The sequence below is a fragment of the Nestor notabilis genome, unplaced genomic scaffold (assembly GCF_000696875.1).
Source record: "Nestor notabilis isolate BGI_N333 unplaced genomic scaffold, ASM69687v1 scaffold2266, whole genome shotgun sequence".
In the NCBI taxonomy this organism is placed as follows: domain Eukaryota; kingdom Metazoa; phylum Chordata; class Aves; order Psittaciformes; family Psittacidae; genus Nestor; species Nestor notabilis.
In genome coordinates this window covers 158,979-185,619 of record NW_009933432.1, presented here as the reverse complement: position 1 = coordinate 185,619, position 26,641 = coordinate 158,979, and the positions used below count along the sequence as shown (strand labels likewise).

At 44.3% G+C, this 26,641-nt stretch overlaps 1 protein-coding gene across 1 annotated transcript in view; it reads right to left on the bottom strand.

The window, feature by feature from the left end:
• Positions 1 to 808: 808 nt before the first annotated feature.
• Positions 809 to 26,641, bottom strand: part of LOC104407561 (teneurin-4-like) — a gene marked incomplete at both ends in the record, with an annotated part of 152,162 nt that continues 126,329 nt past the window's right edge. Inside the window, 6 exons of the mRNA XM_010016878.1 lie at positions 809 to 829; positions 3,398 to 3,647; positions 4,600 to 4,743; positions 7,439 to 7,706; positions 14,632 to 14,893; positions 21,583 to 21,702. Of these exons, the coding sequence (XP_010015180.1) occupies positions 809 to 829; positions 3,398 to 3,647; positions 4,600 to 4,743; positions 7,439 to 7,706; positions 14,632 to 14,893; positions 21,583 to 21,702 (1,065 nt within the window). The remainder of the gene's footprint in view (positions 830 to 3,397; positions 3,648 to 4,599; positions 4,744 to 7,438; positions 7,707 to 14,631; positions 14,894 to 21,582; positions 21,703 to 26,641) is intronic.

Sequence of the window (26,641 nt, the reverse complement as noted above, 5' to 3'; positions counted from 1 at the left end):
ATATATATAAAATAATCCCAACTCCACAGTCTAAGCTTCTAATTTAGAAAGCAACCAGGGAGAAGGATGGGAAACTTGTCAGAGCCAGAGCAACCCTAGCAAACACAGATAGTGACAGGAGGTTGACATCTTCCGGAATGCAACTGATTGGATCAAACCCACTGAAACTCCAGTGAACCCAAGTGACAAATATTCTTAGTGACAAAGCTCCAATTTAGGAGTCTCTCTTTCATCTTGTTTTCTTGTCACTACTCTTTCTCTTTCTTATTGCATCTCCTGGCTAAGGTTCGGAGTTGCACTATCTCTAATCTGAGCCTGGCATACTTTCAAATGCAAAAGCTCTGTATGAAGAGCTCAGACTAACCAAAAGTAACAAGAACTTGCTTCCCTGGGGTACATCTGACCCTTCTTTATGCCTGTTAAACTCCCCAAAACTCAAAAGAAAGGCACGTCACCATATGAGAATTATTATTATTATCCTACCTATTCCAGTGATGCGTATCCTGACACTGTTCCCATTTTACTTTCTTGGTTCATTCCCACCCATTCTTCCTTCCACCCTCCTCCTCTTCTTCCCCTCATGTCTGTACTTCCCCTGCCAACAGCTATAACAGCTCAGGCAGAAGTCTGTGTGACTCTGCTTTGTGATTAATGGCTCCCAGTTCTGACGACTGATTGCCTATGCCAGTTTTAATCACGGCAGCTTCATTTGCTCTTGAATCATCTGGAAATGGCACTTGTGGATCACTGTGTAACAACATGCAACAAGACAGGGAGTGGCAGAAGAATTCTCTACTGGTTGGCTTACCTATGTCTGAAATCTTTATTTCTGACAGAAGACAGGAAAGCAGGGAACAGAAGAAAGAATGAGGTGTTAGCAGCTCAGTTCGATGCATTATTAGCAGATTGAAAACTTGACAGTAACTGTATCATACAATGCAATAACAAATAAAGACTTAGCTGGAATGACACTGATATATTTTATATTGGATATTACTTGGCAGTGAGCTCACTTATGTACCGCTGCATATCACAAAGGAAGTGTGATCTCACCTGCTTGGAGTTACTCACTTAGGCAAGAGATAGGACCAGGCAGACTGGGTCATTCAGAGCGGTACTGAGCTAAATATATGTAGATGCAGATATCTTTACAGGTTTTTCCACTCAGTCAAAGCAATACCTTGTGTGTGACAAAGGTAACTGAACAGTTATGGGTGGCAGCTCATTGCCATAACCTCATGAACTAGAGCCCAAACGACTGAACTAATGCTGAGCTGGACATTTCTCATGCGTCTATTACACACCCATCTGCTGTTATTTATAAGCCACAGCGCATTTGCTTTCCTCTCCACAACAGAACACTACACTTAAAAGATGCCCCCCCTCAAATAAAACACAACACCCAAACAGTGAGGGTGTAAATCTCCAAGGAGATGCTGATTTGAGAAGACACAAGCAAACTCCACTTGGTCCAAAAGCAATGGCTTTCCTCCATAGCCTAGTCAGCTGGCATCTGAACCCACTTAGTTCATAGCACACCAGAGTGAAGAAATGTTTATTAGATCCAGTAACCTAAGTGTTTGCACAGATGAAGCAGCAATCGTTCCAGCAGATTTAACTCTGGAGTACATTTCACTCTGTGGCTCTACACAAAAGGCAGCAAGGCCACTCTGTCAAGGCTTCCAGCTTTCTCCTTCCCAACGAGGAAATGCTCTGCAAAACCTCCGCTGAGTCTGGTATTTCCACTGACAATGAAACAGGGATTGCATTCTCAAAACTATACTTCTGGGAATGAGATATTAATCCCACTCAGTTGCACTAGGATTTGGGCCCCAAATCACCTAGGCTTTTCTGAAAATCTCACCTTTGGTCATTAAAATAACTTTCTGGCACTGGAAGAATATTACATTCTTTAACGTGGACCAGGTCTGAAGATTTATTGCAGCTTCCCACCTTACAAACGTGAGAGAAATGATGTTCCTATATATCACAACGGAATAGCAAGAATCAGGTTCTTGATTGACTCAAAAGGTAAACATTTCACTGTGGGCTTCCTAACTCAGTGATGACTCCTGATTCCCTTATAGCCCTGTGACAAGCTATTCTGTATGTACCACCCTTGTGCTGACTGTCTGGACCTTGTTTTCTCATACACCATGATCTAAGACTCTGGTTCTGAGTGCCAAATAAGACCTGCAGCAAGGTCTAAAGACTCTGGAGTGTTTGTAAATGAGGGACTAGTGGGATCTTGCACCAATTTTTATTCAGATCAGCAATTTTCTTTTTACATGTGGCCTTGTGGAGCAAATGGAAATACAAAGCAATGCTGTATGGGACACTGCTGCTCTGGGAAGCTGTGTAGTAAGCTTCTACATGGCAGTCCTAGCAGAAAAGCAGCCTTACTTTTGTCCTTAGCAACCAGGACATTAAATGTGAGTAGAGCAGGGAGGTTCCTACTTTCTGGAACATTCTAATTTCCAGGCCAGGTCTTGAGATGCAAATGGGAACGTGAACCTTCCTACCATGCTAACCTCACATTGACCTCTCGGGCCCTTCAAGCAGAGAAGACTCATTCAGGAACACTCATTTAACTCTACTGACTTTCCTGGAGTCAGTCATGTCCAGCCACACAGAGTACAGAATCAGGCCCTGGTGCTTTGAAGTGGGTAATTGTATTTGTTGTGGAAATTATAGATAGTAAAAATATCCCCAGTGAAGTCAATTTGCAATTTTCAGTCACCATTTTCTTAGAACTTGTGATAAACCTTTATTTTTCCCTCTCCCTCCTTGTTTTTAATGGATGTTCCTTCCCCATCCTCCCTATTTCTCCTAATACATATATTTTCTCCTTTGTTATTTTGGGCTAAAAGGAGACACTTTGCTTCCTTTCAGATGATCCACCTATATTTCCATCCTGACACTGCTGTTCAGTTGGGAACTGAGGGGGGCTGATGAATTTGTTCCCATGAAACACAACTAGAAGACCCAGTCTGTGATTACCTCGAGTGATCATCCTGTCTTAATTACGAACGATCATCTGCCATGATTAACCTCTACATATCATAATCAGTGCTGTGCCCTTCCAAGTTTAGGTCATCTCTGGGGCTCATTGTTAATGTTAAGGATTCCCACTGGTCTCTAGCTACACAAAAGGCAGACTTGAACACAGTTTGATTTAGCAGCACAAAGATATGCCACTATTTTGGGGGTGTGATATATTTCTGTGTTTCCCTGGTGTAAATCAAAGTCAGCAGAGTTGCAGAAGAGGCAAATCTGGACAGCTTCCTGTTTTTCCATGGGGTTTCTTTAAGAGCTTTGCTCATTTTCCTTTTGGATACATAAGATTTCTGCAGAACTTAAGGGCATAATTATAATGAGCACATTCAGTAGAGCGTACCTCAGCTCCAGTATGTTGGTGACATTGCCAGAGGGAAAGATCCTTCGGATGTAGTTGAAATCTCCAACGTAAAGACTTCCATCAGACCCACATGTTAGGGCAACAGGAGCCAGGAGTTTGTTCCCATCTGCAAGACCATTGCAGCTTGGACAAGAGATGCTACGTCTGCGGCCGTTGCCCATAATGCTTCCGATTACAGGCGGCTGCTGGGAAATAAACTGGTTTTCCCCATTTCCTTTATGTAAGATGCCTAAGGAGAGAAAACAGTAATGAGGACATTAATGAGAGCCAGGGAAACTGAGACCAAAGGGAGCAGACACTGGCAATGCTGGATGCCAGAAGGGGAATTTGTCAAGTAGCAAAGGAGGTTTATCATCTTTCACAGTGTTATTATCAAATGAGGAGCCCCTTATCATACATTTTTGGCAGAACAAAAGTATTTTGGGAGAACAAGACTGTCATTAACATTGAAGGAAATACACTTTCCAGCATCTCATGAATTTTCACCTGCCCTTTCTGTCCCTGCTTGCCCTGTAATTTGGAGCTTACCAGGTAAAAAGAAATGACAAAGCTCATGGAAAGATAATGGACAGGAAGACCATGGTGCATCCTCTAGAGAAATGTTTCATCTGCAAAGCTTTGGAGAAGCTCTGCTGATGTTCCCTGTAAGTGTAGTGCTTTCAGCAGTGATGTGGGCTGAATTAGATGTCTGCACCCATACAACAAAGTGTTTCTGTCTTTCAAACATGTTCTGATCAACTTCAGTCTTGAGCAGCCTTCGAGGTCCCTGACACTTCCCATCTTCCCTCATGTCCCGTGAAGCTTCTCATTTCTACAAGTGCACTTGCACATTGAAGGGTGTGTCTGGGTTGATTTATGCTCACTGTAGGTAGGTCCAATCTGAATAGGCTCCCCTTTGTTATCTTAGGAATACTTTCCTTGTTATACCCTTCTTTTAAGACACTGCAAAGTTGGACATGCCAAAATTCAACTACTTCGTAATGGCCAGCTTCTTTCACATTTACATACACCAAATTGCTTCTAAATGTAGGATATTAGAAATAATATATTAGGAAAATGTATGAGAGGGTACATGTATTGGTCAGGTTTCCTTCCTTTCCATCTCTTGAATTCTTAGTGATAAAAAGCAACTAGGCCTTCTAATAGTGCATACTTCCTGTGACGTGTTATGGACAACCTACCACTTTGTATGTTGAGGGCATGGTGTTTATCCAGGGACCATCCTCCAAGTTTGGAAGCATCAATTTCATAACCCTGAAGCACAGCTGTCCTCTTCTCCCACAGGATCAAGTCAGGACAGGATTCATACTCATAACCTACTGAAACTAGGAACAAAAGAGGAACAAAAGACCCCCCCCAGATTAGTAACCCAGAAATGTACAGTTTCAGCACACACAGAGTTTCAACTGAGAAGGGGTAAGAGCATTTCTACAGGCAACTGCAAATTCCATTTAAATGTCCTCACCATAACGCAGAGTCCTAATAGTTTTCCCTTTAAAGGCCATCCTGCATTTAAAAAGGTCAATGCAGTTGCAGGTGTTGGGCAAATGTGTTAAATATTTGAAAGGCACTGTTTTAAAGACATATTTGAAAACAATGAGTATTCCAGAGTGCAAACCACTGCTGGACTCTTAAGTGGAGCATTTTACTCCTATCTACTATCTTTGATCAAAGACTGCATGTCAGGAACTTGCTAAATTCTATGTCCTTTCTTAGAAAGTAGACTTATCCAAATGATGCATGAGGCAGCAAGTCCCTCAGAGGCAGTAGTCTTAGACCAGGCTGACTTGTGGTCATTGTCACTGTCAATAGCATTTGCTTGCCATGATGTCTAATCAGAACCTATAAAGAACACACTGGAGTTAAGAGTAAGAAGATGTCAGAAAAAGGAAAATCATGTTTTTGACAGAATAATGACTTTATGATTTTCTCAGAAGAAGCAGGACCAGTCTCATTGATCTGCTTTTCTTCTGCCCTACCTCATCTTTTCAGCGCTAACAAGTGAAGCAGAGCAGAACTGCAAGTCCTACACAATGAAAAGCAATTACGTAGCTCATTTTTTTTACTAGATAAAAATAAAGGTCTGATTTTACAAGTTTCTCAGCCTCCTTGAAAAGTGCTGAGCTCTGAGTGAACTTAGGATCCCTCATCAAATACAGCCTTTGGCAGCATCAAACAGTATCAGAGGAAGATGTAATTTAGGAAACTAAGGCTTGATATTTTCCACTGTTCTAGAGGTGGAAATCACTGAAAGCCTGAATGCTGATGTCCTCAGACCTGGTTGAGTATTCTGGGGCTGCAGAGCTACATCATGGGACACTCCAGGACCCACTGCTGACATGTAAACATAGCTTTTCAGGACACACTACCAGGACATGTTTCCCACTGTGGACTCCAAACTCGGTAAGGCTCAGCAGGTTGTATCATCCAGCCTGCATAGGGTAGCTGAGCCTGAGTGAGAGGAAGGCATTCATTCTTCCTCCTAGAAAACAAGCACTCTACAGCTCCTCTAAAAGGACTTATCTTGCAGCTGGGCTATGAAGCACCAGTGAACTACCCTTCTGTCAACAAGAGGCCTCATTTGGGATCTCTCCCACTTTGCTGGTATCATTTCCTTGGCACTCTGAAAGTTCTAGTCTTTGAAGGCCCGTAACTGAATGTCCTTTGATTGTTGATCAGATGGGAAGCAATCACTGCAGAGCTGCATCATCTCTGCTCACTGTACTCAAAGTACACTCTTCTCGCCATCACCATCACACAGGGGTCACTGGGTGAGGTCTGAGATGGAAGTAGGAAGAGGAATGAAGTGTGCCTGCATTCATCCACAGCAAAGCTTCCTGCCTCACCATGGACTTCAGCTGGTGCCCCTGCAGAATGAGTGCCATGGGCCACAGTGCTTGGTACTGAGGCTGTGGCACATTAAATATGGAGAGCCTTCCTACTCGCTGCCTTGCAGCTTCTGACAGTCTTTTGCAGATGTAAATGAATGTACAAGGTATGAGAAGAACATCATGCCCCAGTTTGGGATGGTGCTCTTGAACGGGTGACGAAGGGGGAACTAAGATTAGAGCAATCCTGAAGGTCAGGCACAAGAAGGAGTGGAGACAGGGCTCAGCTCTAGGCATTTCTTCCAAAGCAGTGCTGACAGCTTTCAGCTATAGGTGACAGGTAGCCACATGCATCTAGTCCCAGTTCATTCCTTCTGTATGAATATGACGGCAGCAGCTCAGGATGTATGTGCTGGGCCACGAGCCAGAGAAGTATTCATCTGTTGGGGAAATGTGTGCTGTCTGAGCAGCTGGGCCCAGTCCTCTCCAAGGAAGCAGCAGTGAGCCAGCAGGGACCACTTTATGTGTTAGCAGTTGGACCATACTGACCTGACAGATTTAAAGCTGGCCAGGGACATCAAGGCAAGCTTCTATAGGTATATTGGTAATAAAAAAGAAGACAAGGGAAAATGTGGGCCCTGTCTGGAAGGAAACAGGAGACCTGGTTACCCAGGATATGGAGAAGCCTGAGGTACTCAACAACATTTTTGCCTTGGTCTTCACTAGCAAATGCACCCAAGTCCCAGAAGGCAAAGGCAGGGACTGGAAGAATGAAGAACTGCCCGCTGTATGAGACCAGGTTCAAGACAATCTCAGGGAACCTGAAGGTGCAACAAGTCCATGAGACCTGACAAGATGCATCTGCAGGTCCTGAGGGAGCTGGCATTTACAGCTGCCCAGGCTTAGACTAGATTTAAAGAAGGAGTTCTTCCTTTTGAGGGTGCTGAGGCGCTGGCACAGGGTGCCCAGAGAAGCTGTGGCTGCCCCATCCCTGGCAGTGTTCAAGGCCAGGTTGGACACAGGGGCTTGGAGCAACCTGCTCTAGTGGAAGGTGTCCCTGCCCGGGGCAGGGGTTGGAGCTGGATGAGCTTTAAGGTCAACACAAACCAGTCTGATTCTATCATTTAGGACAAGGTCTGTGTATTGCCACATAGCTGCTTTTAAAAAGAGCACAAGCCCTGGGGTCACTTACCAAAGGCTTCTGAGAGCCCATACACCTTCTGGCTGTAGACGTCTGTCTTGTCCCAGATGAAGTAATAGGACAAGTCTGGTGCTGCTGCAAACCACTTTCTGAAGAGGCGTCCCTCGACGGCCACCATGAGGTGGACTTTCATGAGGTTGAAGGGGATGGTGGGGTGGGTCATGCTGATCCTCAGGACTGATTTGTAGCCAGCTGTGCGGCTGCTCAGGTAACTCACTTTAATTTTACTACCGGAAACATTAATCTCCTCCTGTAGAGCCTGTGGAAAACCAATCCAGGAGGTGTTAAATCAGCAGCGAGCAGACAGGAAAAGGCAGTGAAGCTGTAATTTATCAAACACACCTTTGTAAAAGCTCTGTAAGACACGTCTAAAAAAGCACCCATATAGGCATCAAGTATGAAAACATTATGTAATTTATAGGATTAGTTGTGGAAGCAAGGAATGCCCCACTCTTTCTCCATCTCTCTTACACAAGACAACAGGAGACCAAAGTATAATGTTAGTGTTTACTATAGGACTCACTGTCCGAAGGAGTCCCAGCACCCATGGTGAAAGGAGGTTTGAGTCTGAGATTATTCCAGCCCATCAATTTAGCTCCCGTTTTCTGTCTTATTCTTCTAGGTTTCTATGACTGCAATTTTTTGTCTCCTGGATTCTTCTTCCCCGTAAAATATCAAGCCCTACTTGGCCTGTCTCCTTATGGATGTTCCCTGGCCCAGATCATAACCTGACATTGTCTCCATGTCATTGGTTAATCTTGCTTCCACCCTCTCTCCTTGGACTTACCCATCTCTCCTTCCTTGAAACTGCTCCTCTCCTGCATCACCTCTGACCCTCTCTGCCTGATCTACCTCCAGCCTTTTCCTGTGTCCTGATCATTACTTCTTTTACCTCTTATTTGCTCCTGCTTATAAAATTATAGAATGGTTTGGGTTGGAAAGGACGTTAAGATCACCCAGTTCCAACTCCCTGCCATGGGCAGGGACACCTCACACTAGACCATGTCACCCAAGGCTCTGTCCAACCTGACCTTGAACACTGCCAGGGATGGAGCACTGACAACTTCCTTGGGCAACCCATTCCAGCGCCTCAGCACCCTCACAGTAAAGAGCTTCTTCCTTATATCTAACCTGAACTTCCCCTGTTTCAGTTTAAACCCATGACCCCTTGTCCGACCACTCCAGTCCCTGATGAAGAGACCCTCTCTGACATCTTGGTCCCTGCTTGAAATTCCTTCCCATTGACCTGCGTGATGAAGCCTGACCTACCACCATCAACCCCTTTCCTGTCTCTTGCATTGTTGCTTCTCTTCCTTTTCCAAAATTCTCTATATTCTAGATGAGCTGCTTCGTTTTCCCCTCCAGCCATGACTGTGGGTATTTCAAACTGATTGGGACAGTTATCTCACAGGTCTCTATTCCAGTACAAAGTTTCACAAAAGACTGGAGAAACAGCAGGGAAAGTTCTGTCTGCCTCTATTCTGCTTTGAGAACAGAGAAGTCTCAGAAAAGATCGGATTCTCAGCTAATTTACTTGCTAAAGTATAACCAGATCTTAAAACTTCTTACATTTTTAGCCGGAACGATGCAGGGAAACTTTCTGGAAGTCATCCCTGACACCATGCAAAACACTGATAAAAAAGGGCATTTCTTTCTTAAGTCTTAGGAGGAAAATAATTAGTTGTCACTTCCCAGAAAATGTCACTCTCAGCCAAGCACCCAGCATGGGCATTTTCAGCACAAGACAGCAACCTTTGGCAAAGTTTGAGAGATGAAGGTAGAAGCTTTGCAGTGAGTGGCAAAGGAAAACGTGGTCTAATAGGATGTGTCGGAAGGTTACAGCTGGCACTGTTCTTTCCTGCACTACTTCTGAGATACTTCAGTGTGCTGGACCCTAAATGAGCTGTGAAAATACTTCCCTAGCAATAAACAGCTTCCATAATATTAAGGGCATGGAGGCTTGAAGGCGGGTGGGTCAAGAGATTCACATCCTGGTGTTATCCAAGCTACATGGTGCCTATATTCAACTCCTCCTACAAGGGACCAGCAAACTGCCCTGGCATGACAAGTTGCTCGTCTCTTACAGGTTTTGTGGTTAGTGTTATCAATAATGACAAATCTTGTTATCTGCCCCCTGAAAAGACCTCTTCAAAGCTATTACCCAAGCGACAACACTTGTTCAAGTGATAACTTACAGCCTTGGAGTGTTGCAGCACTTGACAAACGGACACATCCAGAAGTAAAAGTGCTGTTCCACTGTGCTCATAAATATTTATTTCCTCTAATGCAGCCTTTTCAATTTACATATCTCAGTGCTTAGGAGGCTCCAAAATGACAGAACTGGGAAAAATCTAGGATTTTTGGTGTATTTTATGAGCTCAGCAACAAGCTGGGCTGGGACCAGCCTCAACTAGAGACCAGCTGAGCTGAGCTGCAGTAAAGGTGGTCCCTTGTATCAAATCTGTCTTCATATGTAATCCTTCTAGGAAAGAGTCAGGCAGAAATAATTGTCATGGAATTACTATTTGCAATGTCTGGTTCCAATCCCTGTCAGAAATAATTATTCCTTTCTGTCATGATCTGTCTCTGCTGTCTGCTATTCCAAAGGAAGGGTCAGCACTGTGGTACCAAGGCGCTGAGCAGCACAAGGAGCTGTGTTTAAAGGCTTGAAGAGAGGATTCAAATGGTAATTCAGATTATCCAAAATACATTTGTAGCTTGTAAGTAGTGATAAACTAGCAACAAAGCAGGGCATTGGTGGGGGGAGTATAATCCAGAAGGACGTTGGGAGAAGAGGGGAAAAATAAGCTTTAATATACTCTGAGTGCACCAAAAAGTAACAACAGCTGAATTGCGTCCTTATTTCTACTTGATTATTGCTTCCGGGAGGAAGCAGAGACAGGACATCTGACCCAAACTGGCCAAAGGGGTATTCCATACCACAGCACGTCATGCCCAGTATATAAACTGGGGGGAGTTTGCCGGAAGGCCCAGATCGCTGCTCAGGTCGGGCTGGGTATCGGTCGGCGGGTGGTGAGCGGTTGTGTCCTCTCCCCTTGTTATTTCCCTTATCATTATTATTGGTAGCAACAGGGGTTTGTATTATACCTTAGTTACTGGAGTGCTGTTATCTCAACCCGTGGGAGTTACATTCCTCTGATTCTCCTCCCCATCCCTCTGGCAGGGGGGGGAGGAAGAAGACGGGGAATGAGTGAGCGGCTGCGTGGTTCCGAGTTACCGGCTGGGCTTAAACCAAGACAGTTCTTTGTGGCACCCAATGTGGCCTTTCAGAGTAAAGTAAATAGAGGTCAGATTTTTCTGCTGTGGAAGAAGGGATGCTATAGCATCAGTGGCATTAACAGCCATAGGAAGGGAAAAGAGACATCTGGATGCTGCCATATTGGCACTGGTGGAATAGAGGGAAGTAGGCAAGTAAGTATTATCTACATTTACTCTGCAGGTGTAGTAATTTCTGCTGCTCACCATCTTTACTGACATTGCCACTTGATATATTATGATGTGATGTTAACTTTTAAACCAAACAGGGGAAGAACAGGTAGTTGGCACCATTCACATAATTACCTTTTCCTAAGCAAACAATATGATTATAGGCAGCTTACAGCCTTTCATAGGGACCCCATGTGTCTGGGGTCCTGGTGAAAGATAAAGGCTCTTGGAATTCATTTAAGCCTAACCAATACAACCTCTAAAAGCAGCCCAGCCACCAGGCTGGTCAGGCAGAAGAACTGGTTCTTCAGGCTTACTAGGGATTTTCACAGTTTAGCAATTTCCAGGTCCCCTTCACTCCTGGGTCTTGATCTATGTTTGTGCTAGTAGCAATTCTTCCACTCTTTGCATGAGACAATGTAGAAAACCTTATTTCTGTGTGCTGGGTTACTCATTTGTCTTACAGTTACTCTTCACTTGCCAGCAGACAAGGCAAGGAACACTCAATCTTTCTCTTCTAACACGATGCTCAGAAGGAATACTGAGACAGAAAAGCATTTAGGGTCTGATTCAGTGGCCTTAACACAGACATATAGTGCTTTCGAGATGTTCTGTGGCATCTAAAACCTCTGCAAGAGGATGACAGATCTGACATGGGCCTTCTTGAGATCTCTGCCTTTCTGAAACTACAGCTGAAGGCCTAAAGGGACACTTCAGGGCATCTTAAACGGCACCAAATCTGTCTTTAGGCACCCGAATCAAACACATAAAATGTATTATTTTGTCTTTTGAATGCATCCAAGTAGAGGACACTGCACCTATTTGCTGGAGCTCACGGAGCTCCTATCTGCCCACTTGTCAAAACCTCTTTCCCAGCCCTGCCATCCACTTGGCACCTCCTCCCACCCCTGTGCTCACACCTTTTGCATTTAACATTTCACCACTGAGAACTGCCTATTATAAAATGCAGCTGCAGAAACTGTTATAGAGTCACAGAATCCCAGACTGGTTTGTGTTGGAAGGAACCTTTAACCTCACCTAGTTCCAACCGCTGCCACAGGCAGGGGCACCTTCCACTAGAGCAGGTTGCTCCAAGCCCCTGTGTTCAACCTGGCCTTGAACACTGCCAGGGAAGGTCATATGGGTTATTTTTTATTGCATGTATATCCAGTTTAGGAATGAAAAGTAATCCATTTATGGACTGAAGTACAGTCAGGACTCTGCTGTAAGTCAGATTCTGTTGTATACTCCTACACCACAAACTCTGTTAATATTCAGCTGCCAATATTGAGGTCCAATACTGCTTTATAAGTCTTAGCGCTATCATTTGGCATGTGGGAAAAGTACTGTTGATCATACATGGGACTCCTTACCTAAACTTGGTTAGGAGTCTCCTCTGAACTACTCTTCTAGGGCTCTTCATGGCAAGCAGGCAGAGACAGGCTCTTCAGAAGGTTGGTGTGGCCATGTTAACTTAAGAGTGGGATTCAATCCAGTTTAAGGCATCTAAATTTAGATGTTGGCATGTAAGTGTTTGAAGTGAGGTAGGCATGTAAGCATCAATTATAGTCAATGGAGATCTAACTGATACCATCAGTGGGAACCAGACACCTTCAGGGTGGTCAGCTTAATTGGTCTGTAGGCTCCATTAATGATATTGATTAGATTTCTGTCAGCTATAATGGGAGCTTGGACACCTAGCATACAACCAGATGACTATGCATGAACATCTTCTTTAGGTGCCATAGTGTCAAAATTACTCCCATTAGGTCTTAATTAGACTCCATAACTACAGGTGTCTGGTGCAATTTGGGATGTCCAAGTTATCTGACATTCACAAGGGTCTGGCAGATATAATGCTGGACACTGATAGAGGAATCATTCTGGGTTGGCAGTTGGAGGCCAAGCAGGGTATCTGCAGGGCATTTCAAATGGCACTAAACATCTATGATGAAGGTGGTGAGGCACTGGCACAGGTTGGATGCTCCATCCCTGGCAGTGCTCAAGGCCAGGCTGGATGGGGCTTGGAGCAACCTGCTCTAGTGGAAGATTGGACCGTGGCAACCCCCACCATAGCAGGGGGTTGGAACTGGATGAGCTTTATGGTCCCTTCCAACCCAGACCATTCTGGGATTCTAAGATCTATAGCCATAGCCATGAAACTATCAAACCATTGCTTACGATCTACATCCCTGGCTGCTTTCACAACAATAGGCACACACACACTCTTAGTGAAGAGGAGCTTTAGAATGTTTTAGTTCAATAGATATAATTAAGTCAATCTCACCCATATCCTACTAAATAATGAGTGAGGTTAGTATTATAGCTGCACTGTATCAGATACTTGCTTCTTTCCCAGGCAGCGCTGACCATTACCTTCCATGCTGTTTGTTGGTTTAGGAAAAGAAAGAGATGTGGAAATTGAACAATTGCAGTCTGATGGACTTCACAAGATACATGACTTTATTATGCTGGGACAAACCCAGTGACTGTAATTGGAATTCAGTGTGGGAAGGGAGCACAAGATTTGGTTCAGAGGGAAAGGTAAGGAGACAACTAGCTTTACGTGTTGCTGGGTTCAGCAACCTGGTATATTAAAATTGGAAGATGCAAAGTTGCTTCTTTCCTTATTAATGCTACTATGACCCCAATGGAGTCAAGCAGGAAGCACACAATTTGTCCCTACAGTTATTATTATTTCTGCCTTGGCAGGCTACTACTTGTTACTAAAAGCAATACCCAGGACATGGTCCATCCCTGGCAGTGTTCAAGGCCAGGTTGGACACAGGGGCTTGGAGCAGCCTGGTCTAGTGGAAGGTGTCCCTGCCCATGGCAGGGGGTTGGAACTGGATGAGCGTAAAGTCCTTTCCACCCAAATCATTCTGTCATTCTATGAGTCTGTGACTCTTTGACATGCTGAATACTGGTGTCTACAACCCAGGGAACAACATGCCAAAAAAAAAGGAAAGCTTAAATGCTGTTGAATCCATGTATTTCAACACAGGGAGTGTTTTTAAGGAAAATGGATAATTCATTTGTTTGTCCTATTCAGTTTAAAACCCACCTTCCCATTTGGCAAAATACTTTGACTCCACAGCAGGTTGTTAGAAGAACTTCACCTGACTCACGCTTCCTTAAAAAAGGAAAAGGGGGACGAGGAATTAAAAGTAACCCTCTTGCTTTGCTCCCAAATGTCATGAAATGCAGTCAGACCCCGGGTGCTCCACAGCCTGGCTGTTGGCCAGCCATCTGCTGGCTGATTGCTCAGCTCAGCAGCTTTGGAGAGTGAGGGGATTGCCTTCAAACCCTGAGAAAGTTCACACCCGATACTCCACCACTGAGGTCTGTAATGCCCAGTGAGTGAAATTAGCTCCCCAACAGAAGAAAGGCATTAGAGTGTAAGCGACCCATAAGCCATAAGGCTGTCCAAAGGCTTGTTATGGGTCAGATGAGGGTCCCAGCCCACCTCCTGTGGATGAGAGGTGAAAGCAAAGCAGAGCCAAACAAGGTTTTTGCTCTTGGCCACAGTGTTTTACTTCCATCTCTGAGGGATAAGGGAAAATAAACCTCCTGTGTGTGCTTGTGAGTGAGTGCTCCTGGCAAACATCTGAAAAACAGTGCAACAAACATGGAATGCTTTTTAGGAAAGCAGGGGAATAGTTGCGTTTGTTTTGTTCAAAGCAAGCAAAAGAAGAACAGAAAGGAGTCATTTTCTCCTCGGTTCAGATGGTTCATACCTGGATTTCAGGAACAATAGGACCTTTCTCCGAGCAGGAACTTGCAAAAGCTGTCAGTGGAGATGGGGAGACCACAGGGTTGGGTCGGGCGAAGTTACTGAGGTCACAGCTTGGGATCTCATTCTCCTCGTGCCTCATGACGATGGTTTCCATCACGAAGAAGCGATCCCACGGCAGCCACAGCGTGTGCTCCTGGGTGATGAAGGGAGCCCGCTCGAAGTGCAGGATGATGGAGATCCCACCAATGGTCACAAGATCAAAGCTGTTTTAGGAGAGAGAATAGGAAGTTAGTGCAAGCAGCATCCCATCTGCCTGTAACAATTCTCTAGCAAGGATCCCGAGGAAAATCACTGCAAGAAACATTATCAGCCACAGTTTACAAGCCTAAAACCTACAGCCCACAGGAGCTTTCGTTGAGTAAGAGCAAGTGGAAGAGGCAGGAGTACAAACTCAGCTTCTTTGCCTGTTGTCTTCATGTAGATTAAAACCATACCCATCCCTTTTTTTAGAGACAAATGTTTATCTTTGTTAGTGCTTTTCTGGTGTTATTCAACCCTACATTTTCTTTTCTTCTTTCTTTTTAAAGTATTTATCATCCAAACCCAGTCACAGATTGGATCAATTCACATGATTAAGTAAACCATTTGGAAAGCGGTTTCTCTGACACACCACCATATAAATTGTCTTGGCATCACTGCTAACCTGAGTAATACCTAATGCAACCCAGGGAACATGTGGAGCCCAGTCATGGACTGAGCCTAGTGTACCAGGAACAGGGAAGAAACAAACACCATGCAGGCAGCTTCTGTACCACAGCACTCAGCGTAGTCTTTTGTGACTCTTAAGCAGTTAGAGCAGGGCAGATAACTCACTGCCTATGGTCTGCAACTTCACCCTATGCTACCTCCAGCCAAAGGGGCTTTTCTGCCTGTGTTAGTGTTGGATAATATATCAGACCTTCAGAGCGATGTGAAAGGATGTTACCTTGATAAGGAAAATATTCATCCCCTGGATGTAAAGATGTTGGGATAGAGGTTTGGATTTCTTCTTAGTTTTGCATTTAAACTCCACATCTTGCCAGAGATGGAGATTGTATGAATTACAAGATGTACCTACTATGTATAGACTCAAAAAGGAGGTGTTAACTGAGAAAGGAAGGGATTTCTCCACAATGTGAAGATCTCCGTTTTGCTGCTTTATTTTAATTCTCAGCATCTATTCAGTTGCAATTCCAAATGTGTGTTTCAGGCAAAGAAAGTTTTCCCATCCTTGCTTCTCACTTTCGATGCTTGGCGCTAATGTATGACAGTCACACAGCTTTGAAGCATGTGAACAGGCTCGCTGGCTTCAGCGGAGCCCCTCGTGTGCTGAAGTACTTCTCTGTGCATGAGAACTGGGATCGAAAAGCACTCTGACTGCCCCAAGCTAGGCTCAATGCACCTTGCAATCACAAGGTAAGAAAAAAGCTGAAAGAAGTATTTAAAGTCATTTTTAAATGAATTATGAAGCTTTCAGATCGGCTGCAAGAATCCCAAAGGAGCAACAATGGATCTGAACTATTTCTCAAACCCAAAAAATCTTTGGCAAACCATCATACAAGAACAACCTTTTTTTTTTTTATGGCTAAGAGACTGAAGAACCATTTAGCAAATGTAATTATGAAAAGCAAGTTATTCAGGAAACAATGTGAAATTGAGTCCATGGGAGGGAGTGGAAAGCATTTGAAAAAGCTAAAGACATGTTTATTCTATCACTCAAGTGGGGGCATCAGCTTCCCAGACCTATGGAGCTTGGCTTACAGCAGCCTGATGGAGGAACATGCTGGTCCTTGCCAGCAAAGCTGCTCAGCATTTGTACTTTGATGAGAACATTTTTAACAGTCAATTAGCATTTGGCAAGGCCTTCAGCTGGGAGGGAGAAGCTTGCTCTGCAGGAATCCGGGCACTGAAAGGGGCAATGGGAGGGAAGAAACAAACATTACAAACGATGCTCAACAAGTTTTTAGGCAAGTGGGAAGAGGGGTTTTTTTAGGTGGAAACGCCTCCGTTTCACTCCTTTGTGAGAGGTTCTTGGCTTCGTTGAGCTTGGGGCAGGAATGGGAACCTGCTGGGGGGGGTGGAGAATGACCTTGCATCTCCTGCATCCCCAAAGCAGGATGCAGAAGGGAAAGCACCACCTCCACGTCAGGCTCCAGCAGCTGTGAAAACAGACAGAGGGCAGTGATTTTTTAGAGCCTCTGTTGTTATGAGCCTGTTTTCCCAGAGTCACAGGGTGCAGCTTTGAAGTTACCTTGATGAACTGAAGGAAAGCTAAACCCCAAACCAAACAGAAACCCCTAAACTGAAAACACCTTCCTCCCAGCTTCCCTTAGTGAAATTTAATATAAAAAGAGCATCTTGGGATTGAAGGAATGAGATAACTTCATTTCTGGTTTTGCTGCTGATCTCTGATGTCTTTTTTATCACTCTGAAACAAATCACACTTGTTGTACAGTCATATTGTTCTGTTTTGCTTAAAAGACTCTGGAGAGACAGGCCAAAGAATGAGATTCTGTATTTATTGACAAAGCAGGCTCAAAGAAAAACACCCCACAGGAAAGTGTAACCCTTTCTCATCTCCTTGCTCTGGAAGCTCATGGATTTGGTCTTTCTGAGTTCCAGCATGTGATGGCAGACACCCGACACTGAAAGAGCCTGGAGACTTCCCTGCTGTTAACAACACTGTGCCTACAGCGATGGGATACCGAGGATTTGCAGCCTTTATAAACTACCAAATTTAATTCAAATTTGAGTCAAACTGAATCAAATTTGAATCTTTATTTAAAAATACGGTTTATAACCCAGTATGGATACTTTGATCTACCTACTGACTTTGCTTTACAGAGAAATGCATACAACAGAGTGGTTTGAGAGCTGTTATTTTACCTTCGTGCCTTCTTAATCTGGCAAAAGGCAGTAATTAGGCTAAAACCACGTGCAAGCCTTGAAGTTATCAAAGCTTAGACTAAGTAATATGACTTAAATGGGACCAGGATTAGAGGCTCTTTGCGAGTACTGTAATAGGAGCGAAATCTACTTGCAGAGAGCTGGAACGAGCTGAATCCACTTACAGGGGTGAAAAATTCAGTTCACTGTAATTCTAAACCTGAAATTTGACTTGTCATGCTCATTTTGAAACTTGCTCATGCCAAAAAGACCCACCCCAAAACCCCAAACCTGAAGCAACAAAATTAGCTTAGGAACCAATCTGGCTAAATCAGTACAGTCCTGTCTTTAAACTCCCTTACTTTAAAACCACACTTACTGCCCTGCTATCAGTGAACTGATTTGCTAAATCAATTTAAGGCAACTCAGCACGTTTTCAAGAACAGATATTCCTACAGTGAATATGCCAGATAATAAAGCCAGTGAGTTTTATGCAGTTCTCTCATAACCCTTGGAACAAGGTATCTGCTTGCATATGTGCTCCCATTTTTCCTCCAAACCAGAATGACACTGAAGACGATCCAGGTGACCTGAAGTGACCGTGCACTGCTATGGACTGGGGATGCATGGAGTCTGCTGCTGTAGCTCAAGAGAAACTCCTTCTTGCTTAAGAGCATTCACTTCTTAAAACAAAGTGACTCGATCACATGAAAACTGCGCTGTGCAAAAGCTGATGAGAAGTCATGCCCTATTCAGAAAATTAACTGAAACCCATCAAAATGCGTAACAGAAATTGGAACAGCAATAATTCTATTCATGATTTTGAAAGTGCTTTACAAATACTATTTAATAAATACCGTAACAATCAATAAGGAAGACAAGTAAGTGTTATCTCCCTTTCGCAGCCTGGTTGGCTGGCCTAGGAGGGTTAAGAGATGCATCTAATGCTAGCCACTACATCAGTAGGATTAGAAATAAGGGATGTTGACTTCCTTTCCTGCCCTGACAGTTTTAGTGTGAATGCTCTTAAATACTTGAAGGCAATTTTTAGAAGACCTCACCACTGAGGAAGTAGCTGGATTTTGGTGTTCTTTAAGAGAAGGGCTTTTGCTTGTCCGTTTATTACCTCCAGAATACACATCACTATGTACTCAGAGGTAATAATTCCAGACTCAGCACTGCAAGTAGACAATTTGTTGGACGTTGGTCATGCACCAGATGTGCACAGGGACTCTGCAGAAGCAGACTGGTTGGAGAAGAAGGTGAATAAAGTGAGCTGACACCCCGCAGTCTGGGGTTAGACTGACCACCAGCAGCTGCTGACAGAAATCCCAGCTTTGGGATAAATCCCTCTTGGTTGCAGATTCCCTGCTTTAAGACAGCTGATCTCTGTCATTTTTATTATTTGGAGCTGAGTGTCTTTTGGGGACTGAGTCAGCGAACTGCAGCACTGAAGCTCCTTGAAACTAATTGAACTTCTGGAGGCTGGCAGCCAGCCCTGAGGAACCACCAGTCCGCTGAAGATTGGTGGAGTATACAGATGCTCCAGCTGCATCGCTTCCTGCCCCAGGTCCTCTGCTCAGCTGGAGGCTGTGAAAGACGTGGCGTGGAAGAAACATCCCTAGCTTGAAGTGTCAGTAGAAGTATAGAATCATAGAATCCCAGACTGGTTTGGGTTGGAAGGGACCTTAAAGCTCATCCAGTTCCAAACCCCTGCCACGGGCAGGGACACCTTCCACTAGAGCAGGTTGCTCCAAGCCCCTGTGTCCAACCTGGCCTTGAACACTGCCAGGGATGGGGCAGCCACAGCTTCGCTGGGCACCCTGTGCCAGCGCCTCAGCACCCTCCCAGGGAAGAGCTTCTGCCTCAGAGCTCATCCCAATCTCCCCTCTGGCAGGTTCAAGCCATTCCCCTTGTTCTGTCCCTACATCCCTTGTCCAAAGCCCCTCTCCAGGTCTCCTGGAGCCCCTTTAGGCCCTGGAGCTGCTCTAAGGTGTCCCCTTCAGGAGCCTTCTCTTCTCCAGCTGACCCAGCCCAGCTCTCTCAGCCTGGCTCCAGAGCAGAGCTGCTCCTGCCCTCATGGAATCTCCATGGCCTCCTCTAGACTTGCTCCAAGAGGTCCACCTGAGGATGTGACTTTCACCACCCGAGAACTAGAAAGACAAAGGTCTAGAGCTTGGACACCAGTGCTCACTTCCCTGCTCTGTCCCCATTTAGCTTACTGGTAATGTTTACGATAAAGCCCCTCTGTGCTAGGTACAGCACAACTGTGAAGCAAAGAGACATCCTTTTCCAACAGAGACCACCAGTTTTCCTGGGATGCCTCTTTATTACTCAGATTTCACTGTCATGTCATCCCAGAGGTGGAGCATCACTTGGAAATCCTCCCAGTCACCATCAGTAGGTGCAAACACCCCTGAGCATGAACAAGGCGACATTAAGAACACTTTGCTAGCACACGTTCCTCTCTTTCATTGTAATTCTATCATCTTTGGCCAAATCAAACCTTTAATGAAAGTCGTGGATCAGAGAGGTGCTAAAATCTTCAGTCCTCTCCCAAGCACTGGTGGTTTGTAGTCAATACATAGAGCATGTGCAGCTGGATCCCCTTATGTTCCAGTTTTTGTTCTTAAAAGAAAGGGAGCCAATTAGCACTGACAGACAAAAGATAAGATGAAAGACGTTCCCAATTTGCAATGCTTTTGTTTTGGTTGAACGTGATTGCTCAGATTCTAAGCACTTGCCTCGAACACAACCGTAATCTTAATGACTTCTTCCTAATCATTTCAATGTGAATTAGCAAGAATAGAGCTGTTGGGAGCAGAAGACATCTTTTCTTTACATGCATGAGCACTGCACTGCCCATTTGTTGGCTAAAGATGCTTGGTGTTATCACAAGGTTAATAATAATAATAATAATAAAGGCTATTTCAGTTGGAAGGGGCCTATAATGATCTGACCAGTTCAGGGCTGACCAAATTGAAACATGTTATTAAGGCCATTTTCCAAATGCCTCTTAGACAGGCTTGGAGAATAACTATCTCTCTAGGAAGCCTGTTCCAGTGTTTGGCCACCCTCTTGGTAAACAAATGCTTCCTCATGGCCAGTCTAAACCTCCTCTGGAGCAGCTTTATACCATTAGAATGTGTCCTATCACTGGGTGTCAGGCAGAAGAGCTCAGCAGCTCCCTCTCCCCTTCCCCTCCTCAGGAAGCTGTAGAGAGCAATAAGGTCACCCCTCAGCCCCTGTTTCTCCAAACTAGACAAGCCCAAAATCCTTAGCCACTCCCCATAGGACGTGCCTTCCAGCCCTTTCACCAGCTTTGTTGCCCACCTCTGGATGCATTCATGGACCTTCACATCCTTCTCAAACTGTGGGGCCCAGAACACAGCACTCCTGGTAAGGCCACACCAATGCTGAATACAGTGGGGAAAATCCCCTCTTTTGATCGCTTGGTTAAGCTGTGTTTGATGCACCCCAAGATGTGGTTTGCCCTCTTGGCTGCCAGGGTACGCTGCTGAGCCTGCTGCTGACCAGCACCCCTAGAACCCTTCCTGCAGTGCTGCTCTCCAGCCATTCCTCTCACTGTTTATACTTGTGAGTGGTGTTACTTCATCCTAGGTGCAGAATCTGGCCTTTTGACTTGTTAAATTGCATCTCTTTAGTCACAGTCCAATGCTGCAATCTACTCAGATCCCTCCATAAAGCCCTCAAGAGAGTCAACAGCACCTCCAGTTTGCTATCATCAGCAAACATGCTGATGGTGCATTCAACTCCTGCATCCAGACCTTTGATAAATATATTGAACAGAACTGGCCCTAGATGGAATCATGAGGTTCAAGGAACACCAGGAACAACACTCGTGACCAGTTGCCAGCCAGGTGTAGCCCCATAACAATAAATGCATCAACATCTTCAAAAGGGATCAGGAATAAACATGCTCTTGGAAGGAGTTTCTCTTTAGTGTTGATGGTAATAATGTTGTATCTGCTGCTTGAACACTGTAAATCCTATAAAGACACCCTACCTGCCATCTTGTCTGCTGATTGTGTATCCAAACAGAGGATTGTTGACGAAGCTGATGTTCACTCCAACAAGAGGGGTCCCATCTGCCGTCATCACCTGGCCTCGAATCACGCATGCATGTCTGCAAGAAGAAAAAAGATAAGAAACAGTGAGTTTTTTGTCAAATTCAGGTTTTTCCTCTATTTCTGTGGCTGGGAATTCCTATGGATTAGAAAGCCCAGGCCATTATGCCCTGGAAAGCTGGGAGACATGCTGTATATGTCTTGATGGTGGGATGCTGCTCTTGGAGACTTCCTCAGGAGTTGTGCAAGAACACTGGATACCTAAAGTGAGGTTTATTTTTATCCTACTCTTTAAAAGCAACTGTGGCAGCACATGCTTCATTAACTCTGGACTTCTGTAGGATTCACAACATAACACTGGAGTTTGCTACAACCAACTAAGTTTCAGAGTGTCTTGACAATACTGCCCTAATTAAAGGCAAAGCACATTTTAAAACCCAAGAGAACAGAAACCTACCAAGCACTGCATGGACATATTTAAGGCACAAAAGCACCCTGACCAAGGCTTGACAGCTCATTTCTTCCACACTTGGGCAAACCACGACAGATCGTTTGCCAGGTTCAGATAGCTTCCTACAAACTGCTTGGGGAACGCTGACAGGAAGGGCTTTTTCTTCCTGTCTTTTTCTTCCCAAATTTAGTAGGTTGCACTGTTTTATAGGCTACATCTATTCTAACTCCTCCATGCTCCATAACGTGCTCTTTTATCTAAGGATTTCAAGGATCTTTACAAACATTGATGAATACCGCAAGATAGGTATTTTATAGAGAGAGGAAATAAGGCACAGAGCGATTTTCAGCTGTCCAAGGCCAGTCAGGAAATCTACAGTAAAGCCAAAGACAGATTTTCTAGGTTCTTATTTCCAGACCTCTAAGTCATTGCTACATAGCTACCTCAGGAGCTTGCTACAAAGACAAAGCATCACATGCCTATGAGAGCATCAGAGCCCGATTTTTGGCTGAAGGTAACTATTTCTCTGAGCAACACCAGCAAATCATAGTGGCAGTGTGCCAACGGGAGCCAGTGAGCGATTTCCCTAACTGCTGTCCTGCTGGAGAGCAGGGATTGAAAACTAGTGTTTCTACAGGTGCAGGACCAGATCTCAGCTAGAGTAAATCATCCCACCTGCACTTGCTGTCTACCCACTTGAACTGAGAAATGTCACTTTACTGCTTCACCGAGGATGATACCCACAGTGGTTTGTAAAGATGGTTTCATAAACATGGATCATCAGGGAAAGATCAAGTTATTTTTTTATACTCCACCTAAACATCTGATATCATATAATGCAAGTATAATTTCTGTTTAATACTCTTTGTATATTCCACAGTAGAGAAAACCATTTGTCAGGATGCTTTAAACAAAACTCCTACTGATCTAAGCAGAGAGCTCCAATACTAATGAAACTTCTCAAAGCGTTACCAGAATGTGTCAGCAATTTAAACTGCCACCGGATTCATAGAATCACAGACTGGTTTGGGTTGAAGGGACCTTAAAGCTCTCCCAGTTCCAACCCCCTGCCATGGGCAGGGACACCTTCCACTAGAGCAGGTTGCTCCAAGCCCCTGTGTCCAGCCTGGCCTTGAACACTGCCAGGGATGGGGCAGCCACAGCTTCTCTGGGCACCCTGTGCCAGTGCCTCAGCACCCTCCCAGGGAAGAACTTCTTCCTTATATCCAACCAAAATGTCCCCTGCGTAAGTTAGAACCCATTCCTTGTCCTATCACTACAGTCCCTGATGAAGGCACTTTGAGCAACCTCGTCTAGTGGAAGTTCTCTCTGCCCATGGCAGAGTGGTTGGAACTAGAAGATCTTACGGTCCTGTCCAACCCTAATCATTCTGTGGTTCTATTCTATGATTCTATGTCCTTTTCCATCCTTAGAAAGACCCGAGGAGGGGTTTGAAACTGTCTTCTCTCAGCTTCTCATCAAATGGCTGCACATTTGTGAAAGAGAAGGAATCACAAGAAACAGTCCCATGCATGAGCGACTTGGTGTTCTGGATGACTGACACCATATTCAAGCCAACACTGGGACTATGGATGTTTTAAAATACTTGAGAGACCAGATCATACATTTGTGTGAACCCAAAAAGAACAGTTCCACCTGGTATTTTCTCCTTCCAAGAGTTAAAAGCAAGCAAAGTTAAAAAAACCACAACATGTTGCAGGCATCTCTCCTGCTGTCCTACACAAAACACATGTCCAACCAGTTGCAAACTTCTAAGTACTACTACAAGCACATTGGCCTGGACCCTCAGCTCACGTTAATGGAGGGGTGTGCTTTATATCAGCAAGCATCTGGTCTATTACATATCACAGACAACTATTTCCACAACAACAAGCACCAGCAGAAGATGGACAAACAAAGAGCTTCCTCTCGCCTTGGCAGCTGTAACAAATACATTTGAATTCCCACCTTCCAGGAAGAGACTCTGTTCCCATTCTAGATGGTGCTTCACAGCACTGTGCTCCAACTCCATTAGCACATCTACGTGCTCCCAAACTCAGAGGACACTGGCATCTCTTCTTAGTGAAGCAGCTCCTCAGCAAGCCCAGCTGCATCTGCCATCCCCCCGAGGACTATTAACAATAGCTTTATTTACACGCTATAAGGAAAGATGTTCCCACAAAGGGGACATCTCTCCCAAACCACAGTGATAAAACAAAGCTGGAGCAACATGCACAAATCTGAATTCAGTTAAAAGCAGGTGTGGTGGAAACTGGAGGAAAACCAGATTCTCCCTGATCAGAGTCTCAAATCTTCTCCTTCCCTGGGTGACAAAAGTTGCCCCATTTGGGAAAACGCAGTTAACACAGTGAGCTGGAAGCAGCTGGCTGCTCCAGTATCAACGTGTCCTTTCTGGAGGCAAGATCAACTATCCACAATGCACCAAGCCCCCCAGGAACCTGGTTAATGCTAATTTAGTCAGCCATTTCCTTCAGAAGACCTTGGTCTAAATGCAATTACTCTACAAAACAAGTGAAGTGGCACTGCTAAGATGCTCAGCTCCGCTAGAAGCTCTCCCAATACATTTACATAAAATTAGCTCTCATGTTAATAGAAGAGATTTATTCCATCAGTCCAGGCCTGCCAGTTCAGAGTGTTTTCTGCACTTGAACTGAATTTCTTGTAGCTGGAGCCTCATCTTCCCATTGAATTATTAACAGATTCCCCCTATTGCCTCCATTTTCAGGCCTTTTTTTAGGTTTGGTTTGGTTTCCTTCTCTATTTCCACATGAGGTTCTATGGACTCTTGCTTTAACATGGAAAGTAGTCTGCTTTTTTTCCTCTTCTTTAATTAGATTTTCCCTTTCTTTTATTTTCTTTTAATTTCTTCCATAAAAGCTTCCCTGAAAGACCAAACCATTGCCAAAATGCTATCTAGAATGCCACATGGCTTATCAGACAATTTTACACCACCACTTTGTGAAGTCATTCTTTATTCCCTAGAAAATGAAACTAAGTGTTCCTGGTAAGATCTGGGCCACAGCGGCAAAGCAGGCAGGGGTGCACTGATGCCTTTACGTTCCCATTGCTCAGATACAAAGGAAGTTTGACAGGCTGTCAACAAAATTCAAGCAGACAAAACCAGCTTTAGAACAGAAGCCAGAGGAGTAAATTCCCCAAAAGCCATTTCACATTATGGGAGCACATTAAAGACTTGTCTTTAATACTGACTCTGATCCAATGTGTCATAACTTAGACATTGGCCCTTTCAATGTTTCTTATTCATAGATGTTTTTGGTTGATACTGGGCTTGGCACTGGGAAACAGACTAAAATACTGCTTCTGCTAAATATTTTTCACTGGGAGAAGAAAACTCCATGCACCCTAAATCCCCTTTTGCTGCAAGAAATGTACATTCTTTCCATGGCTGAGGATAGGTACCATGGAAAATCTTGCCCCCATGAATTTCTGCAGCTCCTCAAAGTATTTCCACCATAACTCATTAACCTCCTTTAAAGGTTTCAGATGTGTGGAGATTGTTATCACAGCTGCTGAGCCATCCTCAGCCAAGTTATTCATAATAAATATTTTCATTTGCCACTATAAATCTCTGCATCTCTTTGAACTTACTTACCACTTCCATATTTTATTGGGGGGGTTATATATATATATATATATATAAAGTACATATATATATGGAATTTATCCTTCTGCTTTGGATAAAACTTCAACAGAGCACCACAGAGTGAAAATCTAGAAAGTTATTACTCATTGGCAAGAGCATTATTCATCAAATCAGGTGACCTTACTTCTGTTTCATCCTCTGCTACTGACTTTCTCCATGGCACTGGTCATGTCAGCTAGTCTGTATGTGTCTTTGTACTCCACCTGCAAAATAACAGTCGAAGCACATCCCCTCCTTACAGAGATATTAGGAGGATAATTGTTGTATCCTGCTAATCCCTTGGACAGGAGTTTTTACATCCTCATAGCACTTCACCTGTGATATTATGCTCAGACACTTTGCTGATAAGAGCCAATAAATACAGTCGTTTGTTACAAACACAATCTCATGGCTTTAGCTGCTGTGACCTTTTTGCTTGATAATAACAGGGGATGAAGCAAAATGTACCTCGTCCAGTTTGGGTTGAATGCTCCTGTCTCATGTTGAACAACCTCAGGGCAGAATGGTACTAGGACAGACAGAGAAACTGGTGGTGTGCCAGGTAAAAGCAAAGGGCATCATGATCAAACACATGGACACTGAGAGAATGCCTGAGCTGACAGATGAAGGACAAAAGCAGAGGAGGAAACAGAAGAACATACAGACCTTCCACTTCATTGCTTCTGTCAGTATTTTCCTCAAAACCTCTCTATAAAATAGCTCTGCCTCACTTGCCTCTTAACTGTGCAGAAAAAAACCTGCTGAGAGTCTTTCCTTGAACTGAGTCAATCCCTATCTGGCTTCTTTAGTCCAGTTTAGCTGTAGGGAACGCTTGAACTTGAAACCTACCTACTGATCCTCGCTGCCATATGAATTAAAGAAC